The 20760-nt window shown below is 33.2% G+C and overlaps 1 protein-coding gene across 4 annotated transcripts in view; it reads right to left on the bottom strand.

Annotated features, from left to right (window-relative positions):
• The window catches only part of ADGRB3 (adhesion G protein-coupled receptor B3), a 734277-nt gene that overhangs the window by 428067 nt on the left and 285450 nt on the right, over positions 1-20760 (bottom strand). For all 4 annotated transcript variants that reach the window (XM_045498673.1, XM_045498672.1, XM_045498671.1 and 1 more), the window contains 2 exons: positions 6281-6391; positions 107-268 (listed from right to left, as the gene is read on the bottom strand). In XM_045498673.1, the coding sequence (XP_045354629.1) occupies positions 107-268; positions 6281-6391 (273 nt within the window). The remainder of the gene's footprint in view (positions 1-106; positions 269-6280; positions 6392-20760) is intronic.

The following is a 20760-nucleotide window of genomic DNA, read 5'->3' as shown; positions in this document are numbered from 1 at the left end:
AATTAAAATGTCTATACCCAGTTCATATGAAAATAACAAATCTTTCCAAATGCGTAGCATGACACAATTCAATAACATCCACAGTTGTAGTTGCTGCTAACACTACCTGGACAGAGGGCAGTGTTATTGCAAACCCTTGATTCTCTTAATGGGCCGCTGCAGTGTGTCCCGTAAGGTGATACACAAGTTCTGGTTCGCACCTGCGACCCTTGACCACAAGTAACTGAGCATGTGCTCCACTGGGACCACTCTTCCACACCAGATTCACCTGTGTGCAAGACAACAAATAGACATGAAATACCGTTTTGAATATTCATTCACTAAGCATCATACCAAACTGATACTATGACATGAAAGGATAATTTAAATGTAAAAATATGACATTACATCAAAAGGTACAAGAAAACATTTCAGAGCAAAATAAATTTAAAGAGAGATACATATTACACTGATGCAAGGTCCAAGTTTACTATTACCTTTTCATCAAAGCTACTCTTCACAAAGACACTGTGCCGTGGACACTATGAAGGGACCAGTCAGCATTTTACAACAAGAACGGTTGCTGAAGCAATTCTCTTCAGGCCAATCTAAAGCTTTGTACTTTGGATGGGAGAGGGAGCAAAATGTATTGCTAAACTTACTCTGGCTTTGGTGAGCAGCAATATATTGATGTATTCTTACCTAATCTTTTATTGCATAGTCTTTCTAATGCTGGATGAGGTGGGGCCCTGGGAGTCTGGGTGTATCTAATTTTTATTGTGTTAAACACTGACACTTATTTATAATTTATTCCCAGTGCTATTCTTACTTTTTTCATCCTGTGACAGCTATTTATCTTGTGATAATTTGTTTAAAAGCCTTCTGCTTGCAATTTTCCTCATGATCTAGAGTAGAAGAGTGAGTTTTTACTCAAAATGAAGGAAAATTTCTCTGGGATTTCTATTAATTTATTCAACATAGGGCCTTAAAAAGCCAAGGAGTGTCCGAATTAATTACTTTTCTTAGAGTAAGCATCACACTAAAATTATGTCTAGTTTGCATTATTATCTAAAGTCATGTCCCAAAGGACTTAAAGTCAAGAATTTCTAAGTCCATCAGGTGTGGGCTTTTGATTCTATTCTGATATCATGTTCAGGATAGATTCTTAATACTGATTTGAAAACTTGCAGTTGCTTTTCCCCAAATACGAAATTGGGGCATTTACCTGCTAGTGGGAACTATTTAATTATTTAGTTGTGGGAAAGGTTTATGGTTGAAGTGTTTCTGAACACTTTGTATCACTGATTACATAAACAAAGGAACAATTTATACTTTATAAGTTCTGTTTAGAATTTGCCTTTGGAGTATAATTAAAAAATAGAATATGATAATCTATTTGTCCATCTTTATTATTTTTTTTGAAGGGTTAGTAAATGATTTAGAAATTACTTGCAGTGCTACTTAAGACAGCGGGTCCATAGACTGGTACTTCAGGACAGAAGGAGGCTGAACCAGAATGTAACTCGCTGATTTCTTCACTGAGAATTTCTTTTTTTCCAAACAAACAAACAAAAAAGTCAGCTGAAATTAAACGTGTGTTTGATAATGTAGTTGAATTTACATCCTGGTATATGCTTCTTATTTCCACAGAGGCCCATAAAAACTAGTTCGCAGATAAACACAGGTCCACCAACCACACTTTGGGTAGCACTATTATGAAGATTTGTTCTTACATTGATCTGCATTATGCACCCAGAGGCATAGATCTTAATGCATTTATGACTAGATATATATAATAAGGGCACAGACAGTGGTTAACTGGGATGACATATTACATTAAATAGGACTTATTTTTGGTGTTGGATCAGTGTTTGTCCTGAAAATACTCCATAGATTAATTACCCTTGATTATTTTAGTCTTTTTTGCCATCACCAGTTTATATTGTAACTACTTCTTAAAAATGTTATTGGATGACCATTTGAATAATATTTAAAGACATGCCTCATAATATTCTCTTTTACATTAAAGAATAGTCTGAAGATAAAAAATCATTATTCTAGACCCCAACAATATGGCAATAGTTAAAAAATATCCACACATATATGTATATATGAACATATATTTTTAGCAATGAAACTTTTTAATGTAAAGTTAGGAAAAACATAATGCAAAGCTTTTTCTTTTGATAATTCAATATGTGTTGTGATGACAGTAAGTGAAGTATAAATATTATGGTTGTATGTTATTAATTAAAAGCTAGGAAACCTTGAACAGTGAATTCTATAAATAAAATGATAAAGGTTATGAATAAAATTAGTTATGTTTTTCCACAAAAGCAGTCCTTCTCTTACCCTTGCACTGTTATTATGGCATTAAAAATGTTTTTTATTAAATTGAACAATGAATCAGGATCAAGATCTACTTTTAAATGTATTTCTGTACAAATATTTAAAAATCGAGGTTCCTTCTGAATGTATACTATAATGATGTTGAACAGGCTAAGCAGTGATGTGTAGATCATAAGAAATTGATAATCAGTGCTAAGAACTGGCCTTCTTCACTCACTCAAATTGATGATTCATTTTGTTGGTTGAAAACAAAATAAATAAATGAATAAAGTCTATACTGGCTTTCAAATTATGAATCAAATTTTGCCACTCAATTACCAGCCTACCTACCAAAATGACCTCATTATATCTCAAATGGCATAGTTTCAAGTGACATTTCCACTAAATAGATATGATTTCCATGCTGCCACTTGTTTACTACAAAAAGTGTGAAGCCTGTTCTAATGAGGCATATTGGATCCCTGTAAGAAATAGCTCATATACTTAAAAGAAAGGTATGCATATATATACACTTTTAAACTCAATGACATTAAAATAGTAAAGTAAAAGTAAAATAGTAAAGCAATAATAGTAAAATATAATACAAAGGATACTATTTTTAATATGTGTATCTTTGGAGATAGCACAAACTAATCTGGTTCCTTGTAGCAGAGAAGGCACATTAAACACCATGTAGAACGCTTCAGTATCTAAGGCACTATTAAGGCTCTTTATCCTGACACAAAATATAAAAGGGGACTGGAAAAGCACTGTAATTAAAGTCAGAAGGTCTGTTTGATGGAAAGCTATTGAACATTAGCTCTGTGACCTTGAGAAAGTCACTTTATTTCTCTGAACCTCTCAATAAAATGAGTAATACATCTACCTCAAAATGTATTTGTGAGGTTTAAATGAGATAATGTATAAGAGTGCATTTCAAATTATAAACAAAATATTAATATAAAATTTTCTAGTATGTTAAAATCATACTAGAAACATTTTTAATGTTATACTTCTCTTTTAGATAACATGCTATAATATATATTTCTAATATACGTTATCTCCGCCACTGGAATACAGGACCACTTTTCTAAACATGTTTATAAGATCATTGGATGACTATGATGTTAAAAAGCATCAGTAAGTAAAATTAAATTGTCATAAGCTATCTTATTGGAATTTAATTTAGATGTCTGTATTAAATATATGTATCTTATCACTTCATTTCATTTCCCTTGAAATGAAATATATATTGTGATACATATAAATTGTGTCCTAGGCTATTTGAGCATTGTTCATTTATATTTAAACTAGTCTATCTCAATTATTGGACTGACCAAAATGATCAAGTTATCTTGATCAGTAATGCTATTTTCCCAAACGTTACCCCTTTAAAACGATTTCCATTCATGTTATTACTTTATAGAAAGCAAGCTTTTCAGATACAGCGTATACTGATCATACTGGTTGAAGAAGCCAGGTTATTCATTTTGAGAAAGAATTCTCAATTCTAAAGGCTTATAGGTTTTGCTTTGTTTTCTCTCATGACTAATATAAAATACATATTATATTGTCTTTCATCATTCAGTTTACCTCTATTGCATTTTTCTTCATTCTCACATTAATGTTAGCAAATGTCTATGATTGTTTATATGTAACACAAATCTCCTGGTTTGGAAGACAAATAGAAAAGTTTTATAGAAAAAACTTAATTTTTGTGAGATTTGATTGTGTGACACTTGTATTTATTCAGACTAACTACCTTAACACCTAAAGGAAGTATAACTTAGAAAATATCTCAGGAAAATAAACAGCTCCTCTCTTAACTTTATAATTGCTTCATATCAAATTACCTATTTTAAAAACCATTTAAAATAATGCAGTTTTCCAGTCTTCTATCAGTATTGTAGTAATTTCAATTTAAAGTAAGTATTATATGTGTATTTATATTTACCTATACTATTTCTGGTTTAAAATAAAACAATAAATATTTAAGAACAATCAATATTTTCAGAACTTTAATTTTGGAGTTCATTGCCTTTTCTGAATCATCGTTAACAATATAAGGAAATAGTTTTAATGCTCCTTGTGGATCTATTTAATAAGTGTTTCATCTACTTTACCAAATCATGTGTTAATATGTTTTAGATACAAAACAATGCTTGTAAAAGAACCAGTAAATGAAAACAGAATTTAGTAATTTCTGACTAAGTAAACATAATGTTCCTTGTGATTTGAATTTGTAAAAAAGGTTTTGGTCGAAAACTGAATTTTCTTGGTTGATGTCATAGGCAAATCCAAAAACTGAATTTATATAAAATGCCCTGGCCAAACTGCATAATATTTATGCATTAGCAAATTTTACTACATTACAGGAAATTTAAAACTATGGCTCTCCATTTCACTTCCAAATGACCCCACTTTTAAGTAATTTCAGGAAGCCAATGACTGCGGCCTCTTTTGCAAAAAAGAAGAAAGTCTCTAATTTTGCAGCAATGCCCCGGGTGAGATGGCATCTGAAGGAGGCTGAGTAGTTAGATCATGTTCTATGCCTCTATGTAAAGTCAAATATTCCCTAATCTCAGGTCAGTGGCTGAGACTATTTTGCTCCATGTAAGGGAGAAAAATACATTTAATAATTTGAAAATTTACCTGACCCTGGCCATGCACTTTCGGACCTGTACAAGCAAATAGTAAACATATGTCACCTTTTGTTAAATAAGAAGCTGCACCAAAAGCAATCCAGATAAGCAAGTTTTGTTCATTTCAGGATCTAGCTCAACGTGTATATTTAAAAAGCTAAAAATATGTCCTTAATGTAGAATTTATTGTAAACACTCTTCTTGTTCTGAAGAATTCTTTGACCTACTTGTAATGAGGTGTTAAACTCTCCAATTACTCACCAATTACCAAAGAGCACAATCCATTAAGAATATTTGCATTTTTAAGTTGTAGATTCAAATCTAGTGTTCAGAATATATATCTTAAGAAAATATAAACTAAAGGAAATATTCATTCTTCAGGAGAATTTCATCAAAATCAATGTCATGTCAAAAAGCTGATCGAGTACTTGAAACTTCTGTATTAATGGTAAAACAGATGATCCAGATTGGAATGAATAAAACTTTATAAAGACATAGATAAGATTGTTAGTTTGCAATTTCCTGAAATAAAAGTGACAGCTGAAAATGTTTATAACACATTTTAAATACATTTTCATCTAAGAATGTACTACATGCAATGTAAACAGAAGGAATTATAGCCCATTTATTATGATGAACCAACATATGAATGCATTTACTTGTGTATATATATATATATGTTTTTCTTTTTTTTAGGGAGGTATTTGCAAAAAATCTAATGAGTTTAGAATTAAAAATTTTACAAACCGGAAAGTGATCTTTGTTGATATTTAATTATTTGGAGTATATTATGGCTTACTAATAAAGATTGTCAACTTTTTATTATTTAGCTTCTATAACAAAACCGTCTTTTCAAATAAAAAAATCTGAAAAAATTTTCTAATTTCCATACATTTTAATAATTAATATTTATATGAAGTATGGCATTTAAAAAATCCAACATCTTATTGTTAAATTAAATTTCATCATTTAAACTCCTATTTAAACTCTAATTCTGAAAAGTCCTATAACAATCAATTATTGATGAAATAACTTTGTTGAGTTCTTTAAAAGTTTAATGGTACATTTAAGTAGTTAATTAACATAGGTAAATAATAACATGTAAATCTTAAATGTCCCATACTAAAAGCAAAATAAATCTTACACATATTTTTGTGCACTTTTCAACTCACAGCTACTTCATTTATGGACTTTAACTGGTGACAAAAAAAAATGGCTTAAAAAAATATCAGCTCCAAAAACTGACAAATGTGCAGCAAAAGATTATGAAAACATGCAGTGGTTTCATTAAATTAACAACAATAAATAGAAAAATGTAACTAACGTATTACCAGTTTGTGCCATAAATTTAGCAGCATCAGCTTGTTCCTGAGGGACCCTTTTTTCATGAACAGATCGAGGTCGCTGACTTTTAATTGTATGATCTCCCATCATTCCAAATTCTAAAGACAGAATAAAGGTATATGAAAGCTTGTGTGTAGACATTTCTCACAAATTACATTACTGTCTCATGCAATATGTTCCTACACATACCTAGAAGTTACTGATTAAATTTACAATTCTAAATTTGCTAGGCTGATCTACCTGGAATATTTCTAAACTCAAGTAAAAAAAAAATCTATAAACAAGTTTTCAAGAAACAATAATAACAGTCAATAGAATGACACATCAGGTTTTAAGTCAGCTTAATTAACAAATAATGTACTCTTTTCTGATCATGTTTTCAAGCAATACATCGGAAAAAATACAACCACAGTGTTAACTGTTGTTTTTCAGAGACAGAATCCTGACTGTATAACAGCTGCTGCTTTGCTGAATAGTAATCACCCCACAAGTTTTTCAGCACTTTTCTTGAGGAATAAATAATCCTTAACCTAGCTTTCCTAAGGTAAGCATTCACTTAATATAGTGTTTTTCCAAAGATGAGGTTGGCCTTGGTGTCCTTAAAAGCTCATGGATACGTGGTGGTTGAAGTAATTCTCATTCTCTCCTGCCCTGCCCCAAATAGTTGTTCATCCCTTTTCTAACCACATGTAAGACAGTGTTTTTTCTTTTAAAAGTTATGTTTAAAAGAAATGGATGACTCCAGGTTTCTGTGATTTAATCCTTTAATGTTGTACCTCCTAGGAAAAGCAAAAAAAAAAAAAAAAAAAAAAAAAAAATCTGGCCCTAAGTCAGTGACAATGGGGAAAGAAAAAATAAGTTGAACAAAAGATAGACTCCATAATATATTTTTGAAAAATTCATACGCTTGGAATTCTGCAAGAGTTCCGTGCTTCTAGTACAGTTATTGTAAAATAATTTTAATGAAACAAATGCCTAATTTATGGAAGAGTTGTTGATTCTGGCTTAGAGAAGTGTGTAGGGGAAGGGGATTCCTGAAGGGTGAGGGGCAGGCAATCATGGTGTTTCTGTTACATTAAGACAATTGTTGGGCCCTTAAGACCAGAACTTTAATACATGACAAAGATGATTGAGTAAAATATGTTCTAATGATAGTACCAGAACCAATGTCAAAATTTGGGAATGTTTAATTTTACCTTCTCCTATCAATCTTTAATCTTCTGCTAACATATTACAACTCACTTTGTATAACTGAACACTGTATTGTGTAAGCACTAATTCTATTAACTTTTTAAATTTTATGGGAAAAGACTAGCACATGTTTTTGTCCGTCCCGGCAAATCCCCACATAATTATTAAAGTATGGCACTTGACAGATTAATTTGTCAGAAATTCTTTCCCGATATTCTACCCAAGAGTATATCCCATGAGAAATCTGAGAAATCTAAATGTGTGTTTGTTTTTGTCAGTTTAGATAAAATCCAAGGCAGGAAATGGAAATTTTCATAAAATGTCAGTTGGCTTAATCTTGTAAAATCCATCATTATTTTCCATTGCTGCCAACATCCTTTCATTGCATTCATTTATGCAGGATGTGCTGCCTCAGCTATGTTTCATTATGCTAATAAGACATGTCTAATCACATGTCATTTAATGACTTGGGAAACTGACTACTTAGAAAGTTTGTATCTGGACTCTTATGTACTACCCAGTGTTTTAAAATATTATATGTAATTGAAAATTTTCTGAGTCTGAAACAGCAAAGGAAATTCAGTAGTAATTTTTATTAACAGTATATTTTACCTTCTGTGTGTGTGTGTGTGTGTGTGTGTGTGTCTACACTTAGAACATTTAAGTCAGAGTTTATGTATGCATAAATAAGCTGCAGGCTCTAATTGTCACACTAAGGTAGTTTTGGCACTGGGCAAAGGATAGAAAAGAAATTTTTCATAACTACAACTTCTTCTTTTTTTTTTAAACAACTTCTGTTAGTAAGTAACTTTATTACCTGTTCTAGTAGAAGAAATTCTTCAACTCAGTGGCAGCATTAAAAGAGCCTACACTCTATTTTCTGAGAAAAAAATAGTTTATGTGTTACAGGGACTATAATCTTGAAATCTGCAGTTCTGAGTTATGTTGGTGGACACTGCTGAAATGATTTTTAAAGTGTCATGTTAAATTTTTAATTCTCTCTGGACTTTGAACACAAGTACTCATCTTTAAAAAGAGGTGTTCGCATTTATGTGAACTATCTCATATTATTAGCTGGAATGCGAATTAAATATCTCAAACATGAGTATAACACAAATTAAATTTCAGTATTCTTCACTGTTGTCACTTTTCCTCAATTCTACTCATCATCAATAATCAATGTTGTGTGAGCATTAGTGCTGACACTTAACATTGGGATACTTAATAATGGACCACAGTATTTGAAAAGAAATTATTCAATCATCTATGAACATGACTATATATTTTTCTGTAACTAAAAGTTTCAATTGAAAATTTTTATTATTTCTGTCAATATAATTTATCTGAAAAATAACTTCTAAAAAGTGAAAACTAATATGAGGGCTTGATATAACTAAATTCCCTATAAGATAGAAGACATACTCACAATTTATTTCTTTTACTCAGGTGGAAAAACAACACTATGGTGGTATTTTTTGAATGTTCTAGATCTCTTGTTTCAGACCTAAAAGAATCTGAATTTGTAAGTGAATCACTTAAACTATTATCTAACCAAGTGAATTTCTTTTGCCAATATTTATGTGCCAAAGAAATCTTTATTTTAGGGTTGTTGTCAATGGCAAGATTTAACAACAAATGTTATCCATATCTCACAAAGGGATATTTTCAAAACATTCGTGTTCTCTTTTGTGATGATTTTACCTTCTTCACTTCTAGTGAAAATAAAGGCCAGTTGGATCATTCAAACTTAGAAAAAAATTAGGCTATTAATTTTGCTATTATTTTCTTATGTGGTGAATGTGGGTTGAGGTAAACCTTTATCATATTAGGCTCTCTGAATAATAAAAGTTCTTCATGGGTTATTGATTTATACTCATGATTCTGAGTTGGCAAAGATAACATACTACATTAGTTACACAAGGAAAATAGCATAACCAAATAAAAAGATGATTTGCTTTGTATAAGCGATGGAAAGCAAGTTATGAAATCAAATGAAGTAATGCACAGCATAATATTGTGTATGTATATATGGTACATGGTTTATGAAAAACAGGGTTATTTCCTATATCTTTATATTGATGGTATCAATGAAGTGGTAGGTAAATAACTGTATGCATGTAAAAAACTCAAATGACTGGAGATGACTTTCATATTTAGGCACATTTTCTCATACAATCTTTCAATGTGCTTCTTGATAAAAAGCAGGAGTGTCTGAAAGTAAGATATACTCAAAGCTACAAAAGAACAGTTTTGAAAATTGGTTAGGAATCCTTTTATGTCTTCTCTTTTCCCATCCAGAAATATATAAATAGATCATGAAGAAGCAAATAGATTTGAAAACTGCCTCTTGATAGTCAGTTGTCAGTTGTGAAGTTTTTTTCCTGGAAATCAAGGATTATAACAATGTGAAGTTGAAGTCATCAAGAAGTGAAAACACACACCATTTGCTATTTTATCATGTGTTTGTCAGTGTGCAGGCAAGCAGAGAGTTAGATTAGCTGATAAGTTATCACTGCAACCTATTTTGCAATATAAATAGTAACTTCACTTGCTAGCTAACTTTTCTTAGAATTTCTACAGAAACCACCCTAGCCCAGGCCATCACTGCTTCTCAACAAACTCTCAAAGTTATCTCTTACTTACATTCTATGATCAAAGTGCACCATTTTTTGTCATGGAAATCATCAAACCACTGCATCATTTCTATCATCTTCCTCCATATGAAATATCTGTTCTTCTGTCCATACCTGAGGTAAAACCCTTCACCAAGTTCAACCCCAAAGGCGCTACCTCCATGAACTATTTCTTAATCAACTAATAAGTGGCCTCTGTCTTTTAAACTTCTATTTTATTTTGTATCGATAATGGACTTTCATCTTAATTTTCATATTGAATTCTTCCTACTACATTATAAACCTGTGAGAAGGAAAAATGACTTATGAGTTTTAAAATCACCTCCTGATTTACACATAGCTGGGGTTCATTATTTATCTTATAAATACATTTCATATGAAGAGTTGTGTCTTTAAAATGCAAGTTTCTAGATGTCTGGAATCCTTTATTTAACCTGCTTGGTGAACAGTCCGATGGGAAAAAAGTAAAATTCTTCATGAAGTACTTGCAAATTAGTTATGTATGATCATGAAGTTCAGTATTTCTTTTGTCAGCAAGGAATATTATCCATAAATACATTCAGGTTCTTATTTAAATAATTGCAATGTTACTGTTTTAAAAAGAAACTTAAATCTCACTGACCTAAAACAAAACTTAATGCCTTAAAAACAATGGTTAATTTTTATTAATAACCATTTTTTAATTACTTACGTGTTAGGCACTAAAGTTACAAAGGCAAGTTAAAAGTAGTCTCTAATATTCTGAAGCTCATAGCCCAAGGAAATCCACTAAACATGGCTCGAACCTTTCAAATATGTAAAATTACTTATTTTAATCAAAATAGTAAGCTCCACTCAAAACCCACTTACTAGATTAACTTCCTAAATAATATATCACTCTTAACTAGAATGACTTGCTAACATGTTTCAAAAGAGAAAATACATCTTTTAAGCCATGCAACTGGACATTTGAAGTGACATTTCATTTGTCATCATAACAAGTAAGGATATTAAATGTATAACTTGTTGGCAGAATAAAGATTCTATCATCTGACTGGATTATGGTGGTATAGACAAATTCTGTTAAGAAGGAACAGACATTTTCTGAAATAAGATAATTCTATTTAATGCATTCTTAGTTCATATGTTTTCAGAAACTTATTATTAAATGTGTTCATTCATTTCCATACTTACTGGAAATAGAGTCGGTACAACTATTTTGCATGCACATTCTTTATGCATATTATAGCTGGGAGGTATTTAGATAGTGAAGAGCAGCTCAGATTATCAGTCATTAGGATATCATTCTGTTTTCTGAGGTTTTTAAAAAAATGTTTTTTTAACTTTTGATCAGACTTAAATATTGTATTTTCTCACTCAACCATTTGAGTGCCTATATAGTCAGGTGCTTTATGAAAGATAGAAATGTTGGGGAAAAGTCTACAGTATCAAAGATGTTTCTAGAACTGGGATGAACTGTTAGAAACAAGGAATTTTAAAATTAGACATCATTAGTTGACATTCTGAATGTCACCGGTTAAAAATACTATTATAATTTTACCAAATTTATTTTCCCCCAGAATCAAACAGGGAATAGCAATGTGGATAGAAGACAACTTCCAAAGAACTTAAGAATAAGAGTTGGATAAAAAAACAAATATCAGGAACTATTTAAAATAATTTTTGAGAAAATTAATAATTAATGTTAAGATGTATTTAAAATAAAATAAATTAAGACATTAAGAAATATTAGAAATCAGAGAAATACATCTTTAAAATTTAAGAGGATAATTGAAATTCTTTCCTTCAAATTATTACTTGGTTCCATTGCCATAGTTAGATATCTGGTTATAGGGACCAAGACACTATTTCTTATAATAACAAAGTAGAATCTTGCTTTTCAAAATACCCCTACAGGAATTAATTTTATTAGATAGTTGGACATAACTCTGTTAAGGAGATGGATACTTTTGTGCCACTTCCAAAAACGGACAAAACAGAAAATTGGTCAAAAGGCATACTGGTAGTACGTTTATAGAGAAATTTTAAATGTTCAGGAGTTTTCAGTTTTCAATTAAGTTATTAAGTTATGAAACATAAAATCTTTTGTAGAAGCAATTATCAAGTATATTTAGTGCACATATTCTTTAACAATGATGTTACACTTTAATTGATTTTTATTCAAAGTAGAAACTTTGAAATATTTACATTTAATGATGGATTTTTTAAGATGTCCTCAAATATGTATCTGAAAAGTATATAATAAAACATCTTATTTAGAATAATTCCAGAACATTTAGGGTGAAAACCCTTAAATCATTATTTTTATTCTTCTTCTGTCATCCTTCGGCAAAAGGTTAGTAAATTGGATACACCATTCCATGTTAGAAATCATCAATGTGTGTAATCATGTAGGAATTATTTGTTAATATTTCTTATACATTAGCCAATTGCATTTTATGACTTCATCTTTTTTTGAGATAACTATTGACTTTTTATAAACTAGCCGTAATGGTTTGCTTGAAAAATGTTTTTTTTTGTTGGTAATGAGGAACATATGCAGAAGCACATAAATGATGAATGCAATTCGACTTCTAAGACTAAACTAGTAGCTGGGTGTCTTATTGACCTATGTCCGAATTTAATTTAGCACACTAGCACATAAGGGCAAAGTAAGACGCTTTACTGTAAGCTTTAGCATTTCTGGCAGACGACTACAACTCTTACACTATAGGCTCTGAACAATTTTATTGCTAAAGCAGCCCCCTAAGATCTTAAAAAAATCTAAAAAAAAAGTAAACTAAATCTTCCCTGGATATCCTATATTTTCCTAACAAGAACAGGGCTTGGTTGTGTTTCTGTCCAACTTTCTGACTTGCAGAGTGATCCCTGTGGGCAAAGTAGATTCCATAGGAATTTCCAAATGGAGGGGGTTGCTGCTTTGGAAATGACAGACTTTTCTTTCAGGCTTCCTTGGCAGGACAAAAATGAATGAATCATCTAGTGATGAGAGGCCAGATTCTTTTGAAGGGAAAATGATAGGCTCCAATAGTGATCTAAGAACTTAAGAAATGTGTGGCAGGGGATATGGAATTGAGGCAGTGGGATATTCAGGGTTTAGTACCACAAGTTGTCATTATTAACAGAAGATAAAGTATGACGAGGAGGGGTAAGAGATATTCCTGAAAGGATTGGTGGGGAGGGAATCAGAAACCTCTCTTATGCCTAAGAACCCTGGAATGTATCTCTACCTTATTAAATGTGAAACCTTTGAAGGGGACTAAGAAACAATGATCAAGGAATTATGGTGTGATTTGAACTTTAGAGAGATTAACTGAAGAACGGAGAGCAGACTATGGGGAAACAAAATAGGGCAGTATATTAGGAAGCTATTGTGATTGTTCATTTAAGACTATTTGTGATTGGGTTGGTGGGGGTGGGTGTTTGAGGGATAGCTCACTAGCAGCTCGTAAGCTTGGGTGAGAAGGTGGATGGGGGTACTCCCACTAGATAAAGAATCAGAACCATACACAGAACCCTGACCAGTCCCAACTTACTGCATGCTGAGTACATCTCTGGGCTACTGAGTTCAAATTATTGGTAACTAGAGCAATTTTCAGTGCCTCAAAAGTTTACAGGAAAAGTGTTTTGTAAGGAAGTATATGCTTTAAAAAGATGATACTTTTTAGCATGGTATTTTTGATGGATGTTAACCTTTGTATATATTATATTATGCATATTATATTACATATGCTCTATCATGTATTTATTTTGATTTTTTTTAAAAATGATTCCTCTATAGTTTTTAAATTAAAGCTCATATTCATATGGTACTTTTCAACTTGCCTAAGCTCATTCTCATTTACTATCACAGTATAGTACAGAAAAAATTTAACTTAAAGCAATATCACTGTATGCATATTTACCAAAAGAAATAATTTAAAAAGATAGTCCATAAAAATAATGAGCGCATTCTATACCGAAATGGAAATTAAAAGGTTAGATAAGTGGTTGCTTGGCCACAACATTTCAACACATGAACAATGGGTAATCTCTGAAATGCCTGATTTTTTTCATAAGGCACTGGCATCCGGATAATTCTGACAAATCCTTATCACATTTATATTCAACTGAGTTGCAAGGTCTCAAGGTTTACTAAAGGTTTACCTGGAGATAAAAGAGAAGTACTTTTGTCTTTTTTTCTTTTGATGTTTATTTTATTTATTTTTGAGAGAGAGACAGAGAGAGAGTGGGGGAGGGGCAGAGAGAGAGGGAGACACAGAATCCGAAGCAGGCTCCAGGCTCTGAGCTGTCAGCACAGAGCCTGGTGTGGGGCTTGAACCCATGAACGGTGAGATTATGACCTGAGCTGAAGTCAGACACCCACCTGACTGAGCCACCCAAGCGCCCCAGCATGTTCGTCTTTTATACTATTTTACTTATCTATTATGTTCATACAGAATTTTTTTTGAGAATCTATAAATATCACAATAAACGCCTCTGGTCATGTTTTACAATTTACCTACTGATATATGTCTACAGTTATTGTAGAACTTTTTAGTTTAAAGCAGTATCGTATACATATCTTCTGAAAGAAACATCAAAACTAACTTTCATAATGAAAATGATTCTACTAAGACATGCATATAGTGTTTATAATATTTTCTAAAAATAACTATAATTCCATCTTTACTCCCTTAATATTTTAGCTTATTTCTCAGGCAAAAAGATACATAGAAAATATTTTTAATATTTTCCTAGGATATTAATTATCTTTAAAATTAATGAACATATATTCAAACTTGTTTCCATAAGTTATTATTACTACTGAAGCCCAAATGGCATTCTACAGAGAAAACTAGTGTTTAGCCTTTTCAAAGCAGTGGCTCACATACCTAAAAACAATTAAGACCATTTTAACTAAAATGCAGGCTAAAGCTGAACATAGAGGGTAGGCAATAAATGGGCAACCAACATGTGTACCTCTTATTTCAGAGCTTCAAACCTTAAGTTTTCTTGGCCTCTTTGCTCTTCTTGCAAAAGGGGATTCTAGGAACATGATTTCTAAGGTCTTTTTAAGCTCTAAAATTATGGTTTTTTTCTCAGGTCAGAAGTTGGCCCATGAACATATGGATTATTTCTCAGCAGACAAAGAGGCCTAGAGGACCTGACCAAAGGTTAATTAATGGGTCTGTACACAGATACACATGCACTGGAATCTACGTAAGACAGAGTGGTAGTTGCTTCTAAATATTTTCTTAAGTCAAGCAATGTTGAACAGTTAACTTTTTTTTTTTTTTTCAATATATGAAGTTTATTGTCAAATTGGTTTCCATACAACACCCAGTGCTCATCCCAAAATGTGCCCTCCTCAATACCCATCACCCACCCTCCCCTCCCTCCCACCCCCTATCAACCCTCAGTTTTGAACAGTTAACTTAATCCATGTCTGAGCACTAAGCTGAGGTTACTTTGTATATGAGGTCCCAGCTTGCCTAATATTTATTTAAGCATATACATCTATGCTCTAGCTAGCATCTATACTGGAAAGACATTTTTTTAAGATTATATGTTTCCAAAGGTATTTGGGAATAAATGAATTCAGGTAATTCAACAAACATTAAATAGGCACTTATTACATTCTAATGGGTTTTAAGTGTGTATATTGTACATAACACATATAGTTAAATTTAAAAAAATCCCATCTGAGCCTCTTCCTTTTAATAGAAAATTAAACCCACTGACATTTATTGTTAAATTTATTAAAATGTTAAAATTATTTATTCCGTCTATATTAGAGTCTCTCTTAAGCAAGTACCTTATTTTTTCATTTTTCTGCTTCCCTAATATTTTTGAATCAATAGGAATGTTTTTCCCCTCTAGATAGATACCTTGCTTCAATTATTCAAGCATTCTATATAAATTTTGTCACATGTACATAAAAATATTTCCAAATATATCAATATCTTTAGTGAATCAGTATCTGTATTCTTTCCCAAACAAAGACAAGAATTTGGGTGTGCTGTCTGTTGTCCTCTGCTTTGATACTCGTATGTCATTTATTTCCCAACTGCTATATTTATGCACTGTGCTTCAATAATTTAGACTGGATCATTATTTTTGTTTGTAGATCTCCTTTCTTTGACTTATTTTTTTTTAAACAAGATAAATTCATTTTTCACAGTTCTAGAAGTTGAGCTCCAAGGTCAATGTGCCATCATGGCTAGACTCACAGGGCTCTCTTCCTGGCTTATAGATAGGAACCTTCTTGTTGTGTCCTCACGTTGCGGGGGCGAAAATAAGCTCTCTGGTGTCTCTTCTTACAAAGGCAATAATGTCATCATGAAGGCCCCACCCTCAAGGCCTCATCTAAACCTAAAAATCTCCCAAAGGCCCTGTCTCCAAACACCATTACATTAGGGGTTAAGGCTTCAATATATGAATTTGGTTTTTAATTTTGTTCCAGTATATCCTATAACAAAGAAGTATCTAAAATTGATTTATCTTGCCCTCACACTTGAATTTTGGTTTTGCTAGGCCTAGAAATTTAAGGTCAAGAAGGTTTTTTTTTTTTTTTTTCTCACTAAACTTTGAAGATACCTTTCACACTGAATCCTGGGATCCGGTATTGCCTCTAAGATGTCTTTTGGTAAGAGAATCTGCTTTTCTTTCTGGAAGCTGTTCCAGCATTTTTTATTTTTATCCTCAGAGTTCTGAAATTTTACCAGTATATGTCTAGACATTGGTCTTTTCCATTCAGTTTGCTTGGTACTCCATGTTTGCTTTCAATGCAAGGACTGGTACTTTAGCTAAGTGCCCTGAAGGAATGTGTTTTCTCCTGAGCCAACGTTCCCTCTTCTTGGTTTTCTTCCATGTTCGTTTTGGATTATGGGAGTTATGCAAGCTACACTATGCTTCCATCTCAATCCCCTACATATTCACTGAGAACTTTCTCTGGGAAAATTGAGCCCCTGATCTTATTTTATTTTTTAAATCTTTATTTATTTTTGAGAGAGAGAGAGAGAGAGAGAGAGAGAGAGAGAGAGAGAGAGCACAAGCAGGGGAGGGAGACACAGAATCCAAAGCAGGCTCCAGGCTCTGGAGCTGTCAGCACAGAGCCCAATGGGGGGCTCGAACTCACGAACCGTGAGATCAGGACCTGAGTTGAAGTCGGACACTTAACCAACTGAGCCACCCAGGTACCCATGAACCCCTGATTTTAAAGAGGGAGTGCACAACATATTTCATTCTCTGACCACTTCTCTTTCCTACTTATAGAAACCTTTCCAAAGAGTCCCCTCTAATTCCTCACTTCCCACTCACCCAACTATGTCAGGCAATCTGACTTCAACCTCCTTACTTGAATGAAACTGCTCTCTTGAAAGTCAGCTGCCTCTTAAAAGCTGTCACATTCATCTTGATTCCTTCAGCATTTGACACCCTCCCACCCTCCCGTATCCCACAACTTTTCTTAAAATGCTCACCTCCCTTGGCTTTCAAAGCTGACAATTTGAACTTCTTCCTCCTCCTGACTGCTTTTCTGCCTCCTTCGTTACCTTAGTTACGCTTCATTCCCTAATGTGAATTTTCCCACAGCTCCTGCCTCAATATTCTTTCCCTTAGAAGTTCCAACCTTTCCTAGACTAAAGTATCACTTTTAGGCAAACAACTACTCCCATGGGCTGATCTACATCTTCCAGGCCATGTATACTACATCACCTAGATACTTTGCTGGCAAAGTTAGCATTTATGAAAATAAGCTAATCATTTCCCTTATGAGAGCTGCTCCTAGCTATGCATTTCAAATTTATCTTTAATAAACAATACAGTGCTCAAATAAATAGTTCATGAATAAATAAATAGCAAAATAAAACTAAAAGCTGACCAGAAATAATGCAGAAAACTGTCTTCAGCTTATCAAAATATCTTGATAGGCCAGTTTGGTAATGTAAAAATAAGCCCTAGGGCCAGATCTGGAAAGTTGAATAACATAACAAGAAAGTAATAATTTGAAATTTACTGAAGCTGCCAAGTACAAAAGGTGAGGCTTACTGGGGACCAAAGAAAAAGGAGGGGAGTTGAAATTAACAAATCTTGGGAGAGGAATAAAGAGAACTATCCATAAGTGTGGAAGAGACCAGAGGAGAAATCAGAAATTCCTTAAGGAAGGACTATCAGCAGCAGTTTTAATAGCAGTGATATTAAGGTTTAATGTATGTACTAAGCTGGGGTAAAATACACTCCCTCTCCACTCGAGCCAGCTTTTATTAAAAGCTTTCTTAACCTGTGTTAGAGATATTTCAAAGAAGATGGTGAAAGAAAAAAGAAGATTAATTTCATGTTGAGATTTGCAAGGGACAGAATAGAAATAATGGCCCCAGAAGCAAACTACAAAGCAATGGTTGATAATACAGCTAAAATAAACATAAGAGTGGATAGGAAAATATATCAGAAATACACATAATCCATCCCTCAAAGAATCCCAAGAATATTAGGGAGATATTAAATTTCTACTTCTAAATTATGTGGCAGAACAAGCCAAGGGCTTGTTTAAAATTTATAATAAAGAGAGTTGTTGGAAGGCTGGAGAGCTCGGGAGCATGTTGATGACAACTCCAGGATTATGAATTGACATTCTTAAACTGGTCTCTGGGAAGCTCATATTGGTAATGTCAATTAAACATAGTCCTTCTGCTGAGTTTGTACTTTTTGCACCTATGTTAATCCTAACATAATTTAGCAAGGGGTCTAAAGTTGTTTACTCATTATCATAGGACTAGGTTTCTATGGGGCTGGTGGCCAAGTGGCCAAGAATAGGCAAACGAGGTTAAGGATGGCATCTCTTACATGCTAAATCCTTCCCTATTTCCATGTGGGGGTTTTCCTCCTCCTTCATCACAATGTTCGCAGGTAACACTAGCTCTGATTACCCAGTTCTGCTGAATTTTCCCACCAAGACTTACGTGGGAGAAACAATTAAGATTTTGCTTCTCTGTAGGGAAAATGAGGTCTCTTTTGCATTGCAGTTTTTATTTATTTTTTAATGTTTTAGCTGCTATTTTCCAGTTAATTATAATCTCTCTTTAAATCTATGTATTCCATATATTATTCCTTTGTCAGAAGTTTGTATCAGAGTGTATGTTCCCAGCTGGGATACACCTGACTTAACAAGTTATTTTAAATGGATATATGGGTTTTTTGATGACTATGAAGTTTGATGAGTCAATGTAGTAAAACAGTTGTGACAAATCCCAATTTAAGCTTTGGTTGCGTTTTTTAAAGCATGGAATTCAGAACTTTTGGACTACTTAGCACTTAGCTGTGGTTGTCATTATTCTAAAAGGAGGAATACTGGGGAGCCTGGGTGGCTCAGTTGGTTAAGCATCCCACTTCAGCTCAGGTTATCGTCTCATGGCTGGTGAGTTCTGGCCCCACGTGCGGCTCTGTGTTGAAACCTCAGGGTCTGGAGCCTGCTTTGGATTCTGTCTTCCTCTCTCTTTGCCCTTCCCCCGCCCCTGCTCACATTCTGCCTCTCTCTCTTTCTCTGTCTCTCAAAAATAAATAAACACTAAAAATAATAATAAAAAGTAAAAAGAGGGACACTGGTAAAGTAAAATATGTGGAAAGAAGAGTTCTCAGAAGGTGAATGATCTCAAAAATTATAGTTTCGTGTCAGGCTTATTTCGGAAATAAAATTTTGAGGGCCCAATGATAAGGCACTTCAGAGAATCAGATCTAATAGGAACGCTATGGAAAACTTAAAACAATCAAACTTCAGTATAGACTTACAAGTGTTATAAGTGCCATACAAATAGATTATTATTAAATTAAAAAAAGCCTGAGAATATTTAGCTTGGATAAAAGAAGAAATGGTACTTTTCTTTGATTATTTGGAAATTTGTCATGTGGCAGAAGAATTATAAATAAATTACTATGTTGCTTATTAAGAACTCAAATCCATAGGAAGGGCCTTCTAGCAAGTTGGGATGCATAAAAAGAATGAGTAGCCATACAAAATACCAGACTTTGGATCGCAGGAAATGCTTAAGCAGTGGCTGTGTGACTAATGAATATTGTAGAGATAATTTGTACATGGATCTATCCCTGAATCCTAGAGTCTATGATACTTCTCTTTCCCTGAATCCCATATTGTCTCAATTTTCAACTTCTGTCATATCTCCATCCACAGCATGTTCCAAATATGTCAATGTCTTTCTCTCTCTATCCCACCACTCTCCTCCAAACCCCACTACCTCTGGCACTTGGATCATTGCAGAGTCTCCCACGTGTCTACCCCTCCACCCCTCCCATCATTTCCCCTGCTTACAATCCATTCTCCACATAGCAGATAGATCCTTTAAAAGGTAAAGCACATTACGTAAATCCTCTTCTTAAAGTCCTTTTATGTTTCCCCAATTCTTAGAATGAAATTCATATTCTTTATCCTTGCTCTTGAAAAGCCCTGTACAATTGGTCACAGCCTACATCTCCAGCATCATCTCATATCCTTCTCCCCATTACTCACTATATGCTAGCCAAACTGGCCTTCTTTTAGTTTCTTAAAAACACATGGCTCATTTCTTCTTTGCGTTAATTGATTTCTTTACCTGGGAAACTCTTCTGATATTTGCATGGCTGACTTATTCTTGTCATCTTTATCTAAG

The sequence above is a fragment of the Leopardus geoffroyi genome, chromosome B2 (genome assembly GCF_018350155.1).
Source record: "Leopardus geoffroyi isolate Oge1 chromosome B2, O.geoffroyi_Oge1_pat1.0, whole genome shotgun sequence".
Classification (NCBI taxonomy): domain Eukaryota; kingdom Metazoa; phylum Chordata; class Mammalia; order Carnivora; family Felidae; genus Leopardus; species Leopardus geoffroyi.
The sequence above is the reverse complement of the archived record's forward strand: the minus strand, read 5'-3'. Positions and strand labels throughout refer to the sequence as shown.